This window comes from Sarcophilus harrisii, chromosome 1 (assembly GCF_902635505.1).
Source record: "Sarcophilus harrisii chromosome 1, mSarHar1.11, whole genome shotgun sequence".
Taxonomy (NCBI): Eukaryota; Metazoa; Chordata; class Mammalia; order Dasyuromorphia; family Dasyuridae; genus Sarcophilus; species Sarcophilus harrisii.
In genome coordinates, this window is record NC_045426.1 from 47,117,264 (window position 1) to 47,130,845 (window position 13,582).

Consider the following 13,582-nt stretch of genomic DNA (forward strand, 5'->3'; position numbering starts at 1 on the left):
CAAAATATATAGAGAATTGACTCTAATTTATAAGAAAACAAGCCATTCTCCAATTGATAAATGGTCAAAGGATATGAACAGACAATTCTCAGATGAAGAAATTAAAACTATTTCTAGCTATATGAAAATATGCTCCAAATCATTATTAATCAGAGAAATGCAAATTAAGACAACTCTGAGATCCCACTACACACCTGTCAGGTTGGCTAGAATGACAGGGAAAGATAATGCGGAATGTTGGAGGGGATGTGGGAAAACAGGGACACTGATACATTGTTGGTGGAATTGTGAACACATCCAGCCATTCTGGAGAGCAATTTGGAACTATGCCCAAAAAGTTATCAAACTGTGCATACCTTTTGATCCAGCAGTGTTTCTACTGGGCTTATACCCCAAATTGATACTAAAGAAGGAAAAGGGACCTGTATGTGCCAAAATGTTTGTGGCAGGCCTGGTTGTAGTGGTTAGAAGCTGGAAAATGAATGGATGCCCATCAATTGGAGAATGGTTGAGTAAATTGTGGTATATGAATGTTATGGAATATTATTGTTCTGTAAGAAATGACTAGCAGGATGAATACAGAAAGGATTGGCGAGACTTACATGAACTGATGCTAAGTGAAATGAGCAGAACCAGGAGATCAGTATATACCTCAACAACAATACTGTATGAGGATGTATTCTGATGGAAATTCATTTCTTCGACAAAGAGAAGATCTAATTCAGTTTCAATTGATCAAAGATGGACAGAAGCAGCTACACCCAAAGAAAGAACACTGGGAAATGAATGTAAACTGCTTGCATTTTTTATTTTCTTCCCGGGTTATTTATGCCTTCTGAATCCAATTCTCCCTGTGCAACAAGAGAACTGTTTTGTTCTGCACACATATATTGTATCTAGGATATACTGTAACCTATTTAACATGTATAGGACTGCTTGCCATCTGGGGTAAGGGGTGGAGGGAGGGAGGGGAAAAAAAACGGAAGAAAAGTGAGTGCAAGGGATAATTTTGTAAAAAAATTACCCTGGTATGGGTTTTGTCAATAAAATCTTTTGTCAATAAAAAAATTAAAAAAAAAAAAGTAGTGACCATATGAATGGTAAATAGGGAATGGATACAAGAGCTGTTCAATAAAAATGTTTGGCAGAATTTGTATACATAAAAAAAAGAGCTAATGAAGAAGTAGAAAGATTCTCTTTTAGCAAGGAATATGGACATCTCTTACTCAAAGATGGTATGAAAGGAAGATTGAATAGGTAAAGGTTTTTCTAATTGAAACATGGTGAATCTTATTTTGGGGTAGAAATTTCCTCTCCAGGTGCAAAAGTAAAAGATCAATTAATTTCCAAATTATAAGCTTTAAGAACTGGTAAGAGTACTTAGTGGTCTAATAACCTGTTCAAATAGGCACTGGGTGTCATAGTAAGGACCTTAAATAACATCTTCCTGCTTTCAGCTAATACATTTGCTCTATATTCACAATACAAAATTGTTTCCTAAGTAATGACAATATGATAATGTTACATTTTATAGTAACTCATATTATTCAAAGGGCTTAAAAGTGTATTATTTCCTTTGAGCTTCAAAGTATCTATATTAGAAAAATGATAAAGATAGTGCCCACTCTGTAGATGAGGAAACTGAGACCCAAATCATCTAACAACTTTCCCTAAAAGGCAGCATTAGATGAAAATACTATTTTCTGCTCTGACACATTTTCCTTAACTTTACACATGACACTTATTCTATCAGAAATATATAAAGCATTTTCCAGGATAACAGAGTTGAAAGATAACAAGTGGAAAGTCCATTGGAACCCTGGGTTCTATAGTTGTCCCTGCTAGTTACAAATTGTATGATTATGGGCCAGATACTTCTTTTCTCTGGGTCTTTCTGGCTTCAAAGTGATTCTTTATCCACTATATTATGTTGTTTCTCAAAAATGAGTATAGTAACATATACATGCATGCACAGACATATAATTAGTCTTATTAATAGGAATAAATTATTTTATAAATAATTATAGGAGTTCTACAGCCAGGTGATGGCTGCATGATAAAGTTTGGCCATGTTTCTCAGTTATTGCTCCCCATCTTCCAGAGCCAAAAGCAGATAGTGGACTAAAGTATCTTTGTTTCTTATGCCAGCCTAGTGTAAGCCTGAGGTACCCTGTGCCATTTAGCTTGGCAGGAGAGCTCTAATCCGGTAATGCATGACTTGTTTTGAAAAAGCAATGATCACAGCTACTCATCACTCCCTGATGCCATGGGAAGTTCCATTAATATCTGTCAGCTCTGTATGGCTCAAGCTGAGTTCACTGCCAGGCCTCCTGACCCTCTCTTGACATTTTTGACTTTCTGTGTTCATACTACACTTTCATCAGAGTTTTATTTTTTTTCTGGCGGGAAAGGTCACCTCCCAAATAGCCAAGCTGGACTGACTTTGTGCTCCATTGATTTGCATTGATCTACTGTTGCCTGAAGATTTTCAGTGGGTTTTTAAGAATGGCACCCAGGTTCTAAAAACAAAGAGGAGAATAAGGACTCCAAGGAAATGCATCAAAATCAAGTTTGATTTTTTTGTGTTAAAAATTCAGCTCTTGAACTTAAAAAAATTCTTTGTTTCTCATTGTTTTTGTCAGAGTTGGGAGTTTTCAGCACAAAAACTAAGCAAGCAAAGCAAATTTAACCAGAAATTCAAGTGTGTGCCAAGAAAGAGTTGCCTTCTTATCTCTTTTGGGTAAGGAGAGAAAGAGTTTCATTGTGATTTTGGGAAAAAGTTAGAAATAAAGTTTAACCTAAAACATGCCTGTTTTGTCATCAATCTATATGCCTATAATGTTTCAGGTGCTGTGCCATGTGCTGGAGCTACAAAAACAAACCAATGGAAAGATCTCTTCTCACAAAGAATTTACATTCTAGGAGTGAAGTGGCAGGAGGAGAGGTAGAACCAAGGGGGGAAATGTTCATATATAGGGATATATATATTCTTTGCAACTCTGTGTCTTTTTCCTGGCTGTCCTCAAGACCAGGACTCTCTCCTTCACTTCTCTTCTTGGTTCCCCTGGCTTCCTTTAAGATACAAGAAATCCTTTCTTCCACAGGAATACTTTCTCTGTCCTTCCCCCTCCATTGCCATGAATACTAATGCATGCTTGTGCTTCCATCTGAGATTTCCTCCAGTTTACACTGAGTATCTGGTCTATAAATAATTGTTTGCACATTGTCTCCATTGGAATATAAACTCTCTGAGTACAGGGACTTTCTTAGTTTTGCTTGGTATCCTCAGTACTGGCACATAAGTAGACAAGTAATTGCTTGTTGAATGAATGACTGATTAGTGAGAGAGCAGTAGAAACTAATGTAGAGGGGAAATCAAGAAAGATTTCATGTAAAATGGCATTTGACCTGAATGTTTAAATAAATTGGTGATTCTAAGAGGTAGAAATGAGGAGAGAGTTCATTCTAGACCTTTGCAAAAATGAGAGGAGAGTTGGAATGTGCTGTATAAAGAACAATAAAAAAGATCAGAAAACAGATTTCTTAAGAAGAAAGCCAGAGCTAGGAAGTAAAGATGCTGAGAGCAGTAGACTAGATGTTGCGTTATATTTCCTTCTTGATCAAAATTCTATGATCTTATAAGGAGTCAACATTAAACCTTTGCTAATATCCTAGGATTTGTTGATGAATGATGTTACCTTTAAATCTCTCCCATTTCCTTATTGTATTTTAAACCCTTTGAGAGCAAATACTATATTTTATCAAAATTCAAGATTTTGGCTAGTGCTCAGGACAATGCCTTGAACTCCTTAAATGCTTAATGTTTATTTTGTGGATATAGATAAAAAGGCAAATAAAAACCTTTCTTTGAACCTATATATAGATATATTAGAGAGTCAGTGAGATATGGAATGAACAGTACGGCTAGAGTCACAAGTGACTGAGATCCTGAGTGATTTACTCTCTAAGAAAACCTCATTCTCTTTATATCTAAAATTAGGGCAATAATCCACTGTACTTGACAGGGTTGTAGTGAGAAATATATATATAAATGTGAGTTTTTAATCACTATTTTTATTTTTGTTCTGTGTGTTGATATTATTTATATACAGAGCTTCTGGTAAGGAAAACTCCACTAATGGAAATCTGCAAAGCATAATCTTTAGAGGAAGATCTGCCCAGTATTATACAGCCAGGATGTATCCAAGACAGAACCTGTAGCCAGATCTGATTGGTTTTTATTCAAGTCAAGATTCAGCTATGACAATGGGGACTATGTTGACCCATTAATTTCTTCACATGTAGGAAGGTCAATATTATTGTTGGAGGTGGTGGTGCTGGGGATGATGGTGTTATTATGACTATGACTATGATTCTGTGTGTGTGTGTGTGTGTGTGTGTGTGTGTGTAGTTTGGATTGTTATTGTTGTTATCAAGAAAAACCATTGTTTTGATTAAGGGAAAATAATAAAATCAGAAAGTTTAGAAAAAAATACTTTCACATATCAAAAGTATTCCATTTTGTTCCATGTTTGTGCATGGTTTTGCATTTATAATCCAGGAATTTATAGTTATATATATTTTAGCTGTTTTAATAAAATAACAGATATTCTCATTAGAAACACAAAAGTAGCAAAAAAGAAACCATTCAGGAGGAGTGGCAGGAAAATGGATCCACTTTTCCATTGTAGAGTGGTCTATTGTTCACAGAATTAGAAGTGGGAGGGACCTCTTAGAGATAATCTAGTTCAACCACTGTATTTTATGGGTTAGACTATGGAGGGTGACTAAAATGCCAATGAACAATCCTTCCACTCTTCTATGGTCTCCAAACACTGCAAAATAATGTGAAATAATTTTTTTAAAGTGACTATTCATATTCCTTTCTCAAAGATTAAATTTCTAAACTTGCAACATACTTTCCCCACCCCACCCTCACCCTCCCAAGTGGATAATGTAACATATGGCTAGGTAGTTAGTTAACAGGTAGATTTGGGACTAGAAAATCCAAAAAGATACCATGAAAGTAATTATATCTTCCTGAGCACAAGAATTTCCCGTCTAATACAGGAGGCAGGGATATATTCATAAAGCAGTAAACTAACTTTTTGGAGACTGAAAAGCTAAGTATTAGCCTCTGAGAATTGAACTTTGATTTTGTAGAACCTGCCCATTTTATCTTTTCCCTTCTTCCCACTCATTTTAAAAATGAATTTTATTTTTTTGTTTTGATTGAGAGTTATTTAGGACTTTCATTTCTTATTTTATTTATATGTCATATTTAATAATTCATTTTCTTTAAATATTTGATTCAGTCCACATATAATTATGAATAATAGTTTTTTGATAATTCTATTTCTTCTAATTTGTTCTTCTTTATTGAGGTCAGGTTTGTAAAAGATTTATTACTCTTGAGTACCTAAAAAAAAAAGTGTTGGCTTTTTAAAATCATTTCTATAAACTTTTGCTACTTTGTTGATTGTTTAATTTCATTAATTTCATATTTAGCCCTTTAAATCATATTTTTATGTTCTTAATGGATATTTCAGTGACATATTTTTCCCACGAGATTGTTTTAGCTGTTTACCCTCAAACTGGAGACATTGTAAAGGATGAATTGCAGACTAGTTTAGTAGAAGAGGCATTATAACCATCAGGCAGAATGGTGTTCCCCAGGCCCTTGTGTTACCCCAAGGCCAAATAGCCAGTATTACCAATGTGAAATTGATTTAGATAATCTCTAAGGACTGTCACATATCAAGAATTTTATAATTAGAACTATGATCAAATACAAATGCTGAATAAAAATAAATCAACAAGAATTTATTAAATATCTGCTATGTGCCATTGTTAAAGATACTAAAAAATGAGGAGAAAAAAGGCCATTCTCTCAAGGAGTTTACAATCAAATGTGGGAGCAAAGCAAGTAAGATTTTTTTTTAACTTGTGATTTTCTTTTTTTATTATATTTTATCAAAGCTTTTTATTTTCAAAACATATGCATGGATAATTTTTTTAATACTGACTCTTGAAAAAACTTTGTGTTTCAGTTTCCCCACCCTTCCCCCCACTCCCTCTCCTAGATGGCAAATAATCCAATATATGTTAAACATGGTAAAAATAGATGTTAAATCCAATATATGCATATACATTTATACAATTATCTTGCTGCACAAGGAAAATCAGATCAAAAAGGAAAAAATAATGAGAAAGAAAGTTGTTGCAAACAAAAAACAACAAAAAGCATGAAAATGCTATGTTGTGATCCATACTCAGTTCCTATAATCCTCTCTCTGGTTGTAGATGGCTCTCTTCATCACAAGATCATTGGAACTGACCTGAATCACCTTACTGTTGAAAATAACCATGCCCATCAGAATTGATCATTGTATAATCTTGTTGTTGCTATATACAATGATCTCCTCCCTCTGCTCATTTCACTTAGCATCAGTTTATGTTAGTCTCTCCAGGCCTTTCTTAAATCATCCTGCTGATTGTTTCTTACAGAACAATAATATTCCATAACATTCATATAGCATAATTTATTCAACCATTCTCCAACTGATGGGCATCCACTCAGTTTCCAGTTTCTTGTCACTACAAAAAAGGGCTGCCACAAGGAAGTCACTAAGATTAAGGATGGCTGGGAAAGGTTTCTTCTAGAAGGTAGAAGCTGAGGTGAGCTGAGACTTCAAGGAAGGTAAGGAAGCTATCCCATCTCCAGGAGTTAAGAAATCATTTATGGTTAGTGGAGAAAGTGATTCAGGAGGCAGTAGGGAGCATTGCCAATGTACTGCAGATTGCTGGAAGGATGGGGAATGATAGTACTAGGCTTGTCCAAAGAGTTGTATAGGTGGGGTACACCATCAGGTCACTTCCTATTTTAACTAATTATTCTTGTTAACTAAAAGACAGCACTAAAAAAAATACAAATATAAAAGCAGAAAAATTAAATTTCACAGACTGTAACATTATCATCATCACCATCATCAGTTTAGTGTCAACAAATAAGATATGGATCCAAATACTAGCTTAATTTTAATGCACTGAATAATGATAAAGACAAGACAATAAATAAAGACAAGAAATAAATCATAAAGCTAAATGAAACCTCCTCTGGATCTTTGAAGAGATACGGATGTATTGATTGGTTTTGCTGATTATTTTTCCTCTATATTGTAAGAAATGGAAACTTTCTGGTCTCATTGTGGGGGAGGGTATAATTGAAAGAAATTTATTTGTGGCTTTGGAGCCACAATTGAATTCTTGTCTATGACATATATTTGCTATGTGACCCAAGGCAAGTCTTATAAACTCTCAGGATTTCTAGCAACTCCCTAAGACTGTAAGTTTCATAGAAACTGCAAGGATGCATTGGTAAGGGAGGGGAGAGAAGAAGTAGGAGGATTCCTCCTGCCTAAGGTCTTTGTATCACTGAAATTTCAGATCCAGTCCCTGTCCATTTTCTTCACTAGCTTCTAAGCTGAATTTTTCTATACAAGAAATGCAAATCTTGCCTTTCTTATACATCTAAATGTATATTTAGATCTAAAATACATCTAAAATGTAGTGCCATGTATAAAATTCCAGTCACCAGCCCCAGTTAAAAATTACTATGTCTAATCCCAAGTGATGGAATTAACCTTGTGCTGGCCATAATCTACCTGCAGCCCCTGCATGAACTCGGTGGGTTTAAATAAGATTGAATATTACTCTTTCTCAAGCCATCTATGGAACCATCAATCAGCATATGCTATGAAACATAAATTGATTGCTATAGAAAAAGGGACATAAAAGATAGCATTCATAAATTATGTTTCACATATTAGAGGCTATGAGTGTTTGCTATTTATTGCCGCTATAACACTACAGTAATAATGCATGTCATGATAACGATTAGATGTTAGCCAAAGTCAGGTTCACAAGTTTCATCATGAAAACCACATTTTTAAACTACCAGAACCATTCAGCATGGGAAAGTTTAAATTAATTATTTGATTAGAGTTAAGCACTAGGAAGTTTGTGTTTTTATATTGTTGCTTTCTGAGCTGAATAATAATATTTTTATAGATACCTTTCATATCTGTCTTTATATCACCATGATATCCACCATCACCTCCCCCCATTCTTGATTCTACACTTCTTTCATATCTAAGAAAAATAGTTCAGAAAAAAAAAAGACCAAAATAGCCAGCAATGTGCACTTGGCACCATTTATAACCAAATATAACCATAATCCTCCTTTTAGCTGAGGAAAGTACAAAGGTAGATTTTCTCATCCTGCCTCTGAGGCCAGAGGTCATCTTTAAAATCTCAGAATAATTGGTTTTGTATTATTTAGTAATAAATATATATTTGTAATATTCTTATTACTGTAATTTTGTACATTTTTGTTTCTTTCACTCTCTTGTTAGTTCAACATGCCTTCAAGTTTTTTCAAAATTTCCTAATATTGCTTATTTCTTATTATGTAATAATACTCAGTTGCTCTCATATACCACAGTTTGTTCAGTCATTTCCTAAGCTAAAGTCACACATTTCATTTCAAGTTATTTTTACTAACATAAAAATGTTGATAAGAATATTTTGTCATATAGAAACATTCTTCCTGTCTTTTGCCATCTTAGAGAAGTAACTTCTTTGATATTTTTTTGTTCTTGTATTGCCTAGATTTCTTCCTATACCTATCTCCCAATCCTATGATAGTCTTTCCTTATATGATAAATATTTTTAAGAGGAAGAATAAAGAGGGAAAAACAGCAAAACTTATTAATGTATCTATACTTTTTCAGATGATTCAGAAAAGATTTCATATAATTTTATGATTTGTTCTTTGACTTTATTATCATTTAGTGAATCATAATTAAGTTTCTATTTGGATCTATATGTTGTTTATTTGCTCTGAATTGATGATGATCATCATGGTAATGTTAAAGCACAGTAAAGATTCAATCTTTTTATCTCTTTTGAATTAATTAATTTTTTCTTTGTTCTAATATACAATTTGTTTTTTTGTAAGGGCACCATGGAATACTGAAAATATGTATTCAAAATTTCCTAACAGAAAATTTCAATTATTGCTTCTCTAACACTATGATTAATTTTGTATTTTTGTTTTTTCTTATGTTTTATATTTATCTATCTCTGAAAGAGGAATTATCTATCTCTGAAAGAGCCTCCTTTAATTATTTTTTCTGTCTGTTTTTTGGGCAATTCATAATTTTGTATGCAACCATAATTGGATTTTCATAAGTCTTAATATTTGTGCCACTTGGAGCATATCAATTTAATAAAGATATTATTTAATTTTTGGTATCCCTAAATTTAAAACCATTTTTAAAAATCTCTCTTGAGATGGCATTTTTTGGTTCATATTTGATAGCATAACAACTTTCTTTTTTATTATTCACTTAATGTATAACATTCCAGACTTACAGTTTTACTTAGTATTTTTAGATAGGTTTCTTGCACTACAATCAATTTTGCAGGATTCTTAAAAAAAATGATCTTATCATTCTCTTTCATTATATTACCTTAATCCTGTAACATTTATGATTCAAATTAGTTGGCATCTATCATTGTTTCTCTTTTGTTTTCTTACCCTGTTATGTTTTTACTTTTAAATTTAAATTTATTTTATATCTTTTGTTTTTATAGCCTTTCTTTTTATCCCTCATATCCTTTCCTTTCTGGTTATACATTTTCCTTTCCCCTACTCAGTGAGACATTTATTTTAGTAAATATTTACTAAAAATAAAGAAGGAAAAAAAAATTAGCAAAATCAACCAGAACTACCAGTTGTGGCCAGCACTGTATCCTTCACCATGATTCTCCCATCTCTGCAGTGAATGAAGAGAAGTTCACTTTATCAACTCTTTATCTGATAATTTCATATGGGAAGTTTCAATTTTGATATTTCTATATCCCATTTATGTTAATATAGACATTATGCATACATTTCCCTAGTTCTATTTCAAATTGTATTAATTCATATGCTTGCCCATGTTTATCTGATTTTTTCATGTTCATAAATTATATTGTTATATAATACCATTCATTTATTATTGGTTATTTAACCTTTTCTTAACAAATGAGCACCTATTCTATTTCTTTTTTTTTATAGTACATCAAACTGATATGAAAATTTTAATAAATATGTGACCTTTCCCTTTGCCTTTGATTTGTACATATGCCCGACAGTAGAATATTTGAGTCAAAAGTATGATAGTAACATTTTTTAAAAGTATAATTGCAGATTATTTTCTGGAATTGAGTTGAGCCAGTACACAATTCCATCAATTGTATGTTATCATTTCTATCCTGCAAACACAGTCCCTCGAATATGGATAAATGAATGGAAAAATAATAATTTATAAGGCACATTTTTGGTTCCAGGCCCAGCGCTAAAAAGTGGGAGTACAAAGACTTAGAGAAGTTCTCTGTCCTCAAGTTGCTTATATTCTAATAGAGGAAATCCAAACAATTAGGGAAAGAAATGATGATAGAAGGTAGTTCCGTTCTTGGGAAATAGACAAATAGGGAAGAAGGAAAGCACCAGTGGCAAAGGATGAAATGGGTGGATGAAATTCAAAATGAAAACCTAGAGTCATGTCTAAGGCCCACTAGAATTTAAAAGGCATTACATATGCACATCCTTAATAATCACTGACCAATTAACTGAGTTAAGTGATAGGGACTGAGTGTTTTCACTTCACCATACACTGGGATATAGACTGAGGACTACATTGATATAAAGGTATAGATCACAGATTGTATGGAGAATATATTGGCTTTTGTTTGTGTTGTTCAGTCACTTTCAGTTCTTTTTGACTCTTTGTGGAGCCATTTGTGATTTTGTTGACAGAGATATTGGAGTGGTTTGCCCTTTCCTTCTCCAGCTTACTTTACAGATGAATAAACTAGGGCAAATAGGATTAAGTAATTTGGTCAGGTTCACAGAACTAGCAAGTATCTGAGGCCAGATTTGAAATGAGGAAAATGAGTTTTCCTGACTCCTTGCTTAGTTGAGGATATTAACTATTCTCCTGTTTTACATCTTTGCTGATTTGCTGGGTGTTAAGGTGAAACCTCAAACTTCTTTTGACTAGCATTTCCCTTAATAGTAATGATTTGGTACAGGCTTTCATATAGTTTTTAAATACAATTTTTCCTTTCAGGGAGACCTATTTGTTTTCAGTACTTTCCCCCTAGGATTTGTTTTGCTTATTCTAATTGTATATTCCCATATTTCTATGTTTCTCTACCATAATCTCTTACTTATTCCTGTTTATCTGCTTTATCCTGAGGTGTTTTACTGGCTATTTCTTCTCCTTTCCTCTCCTCTTCTCCTGTCCTCTTCTCTCTTCTCTTGTCTCCTTTCTTCTCCTCTCATTTCTTTCTTTCTATTTTTGGGGGGAGGGGAAGGGGAATGTTTGTCACTTTTAGAAATATAAGATTTTGAAGAATACAGTCCTTTTCTACAACCCTGGATACTCGATATCTTCAAATGGCTATATAGTTTCTTGTGGTAATTCAGTCATGTGGACAACAACTCTTCCTTAAAGTTTTTCTCCTAAGGTTACTATTTCTTCAATATGAAGTCCATTATAAGGTCCTTTCTTTTCTGCCTTCACCCCACCAAAAGGGATGACATACTTAAATGCCACCCTTTCATTTCTTCTTTTTAAGGCCAAAAAGACCCTTCCATCTTTTTCCATCCTGTTCCCTCCCTTCATCCCCCTCAGATTCTCCCATATTTCCACAGGGCTATCAAAAGACTAAAGTACTGCTTTCCCCTGTCCACATCCAGTCAAAAGAGAGAATCCATTTCCAGCTCTTTTCTTATTTTAGTTATAATTTTTTTTCACTTGAATGACTGTCCACAAAGCTATCCCCTACCAGGCTCAATACTGTCTGTATTGTATCATGTTGCTTCTCTTAATATATTTTTGTTATTATTATTATTTTATCTTTGCAGAGAGAACAGGAAGTTAGATGGCATGGTAAATTAATTGAGCAGAGTTGGAGCAAGTAAGACATGGTTTCAAATCTGGTCTCAGGGTTAGTTTTGTGATTCTAGACAACTTAACCTCTGCTTCAGTTTATCATCTATAAAATGAGGGTTTAAAAAAATCTACTTCCTAGAGTATTTGTGAGAATAAAATGAGATAACATTTTTAAAGAATTTTGCAAAACTTACCTTGCTATGTAAATAAATGCTACTTATTTTTAATCTAAAGAATACCTTTTATTATTATTATCAAATTATTATTTATTATTATTAAAACCTTTTTTATCCTATTGGGATTTTCAAAAATTTGCTTTCTTTTAAAGTACACTTGCTTATATGATTACAATCTTTTCAGAATTCTTGCTCTTTTGTTTTCTTTTTAATTTTTTTTGTCTCAATTGAGTTCTACTCGACTTTCTCTTTCAGTTTTTGTCTTGTATTTCCAATATTTTGTCTGGTTTTTTTTTTGCATGCATGCATGCATGCATGTGTTTTCCTGTTCAGATCCTTGATGCCATATATGTAAAGTCTTTTTTACATTGCAGTTTATGGAAGCCCTGTATCAACTCTATTGGAAGAGAATCAATTGTACTTGGATCTCATTCCTTTTCACTTGCACATGGATACTATTTCCCTTTTTGTTAGGTCTGCTTTTTCATGTTTTCCTCCCTTACATAGCAGCAATTCCTTTCCTTGACAAGGTTCAGGAGGATGAGTGTTTTCTATCTTATGAAATGTCAGGAGGTGGGAGTGAGGTTCAGACTGGGTTGCCCTCATGAGTAATATGTGAAACACAGACCATTGAATTTTATGTGCTTGCAGATTGTAGTGAGTGGCAAGGAATAAAAGTATTAACTTAGGAACTTTAAATGTTTCATTAGGGGAGGTTACTTTGGGGAGGATTTTATCTTCTATAGATTTTCTGTTTTCTTACCTTGTTTCTGCAACTGTATCATATATTTGCAGAGTATTTTTAAAATTTTCAGGTTGTTCAATTGAGATATTTACATTTCCATCTTCCCAGTCATGTGAGACAAATCATCTCCTCCCTTAGTTTTTAATTAATATGGAGAGAATACCTTGTAATTAACAATAAAAACAAAGCAAATATTGGCCGTGCATGGCATTTCTAGCTCTGAACGGTCATCATGTTTCTGTTTTCATCAAGCTTTCCACTTTATCCCCTTTAGGTTTTGATGCATACTTTACATCACGTACACTGGAGAACAATAGAAGAAATGTGTGGTTTGCAGAGTATTGGGAGGAAAACTTCAACTGCAAATTGACAATTAGTGGGTCCAAAAAAGAAGACACAGATAGAAAATGCACAGGTAATCTTATTCTCTTTGTCCTTCTGCTTCTCTATATGTCCTGCATTGAAATGTCTGCCTAACTGACAGAAGGAAGCTTGGCTGGAGACAAATTGAATGAATAAATTGAATTTACTAGATTTTACAGAAAATGGAGCAGGGACACTTCTTGCTGAATAAGAAGACTACCAATAGGGGGAAGATCTTTTCAGTGTGTCTGTCTCTTCAGAGTTGACAATCACCATCGAGTATATAAAGTACA

The 13,582-nt window shown here is 33.5% G+C and overlaps 1 protein-coding gene across 3 annotated transcripts in view; it reads left to right on the forward strand.

Annotated features, from left to right (window-relative positions):
• GRM7 (glutamate metabotropic receptor 7) overlaps nt 1-13,582 on the forward strand; it is a 1,027,380-nt gene that overhangs the window by 594,673 nt on the left and 419,125 nt on the right. For all 3 annotated transcript variants that reach the window (XM_031954369.1, XM_031954361.1, XM_031954377.1), the window contains exon 5: nt 13,201-13,341. In XM_031954369.1, the coding sequence (XP_031810229.1) occupies nt 13,201-13,341 (141 nt within the window). The remainder of the gene's footprint in view (nt 1-13,200; nt 13,342-13,582) is intronic.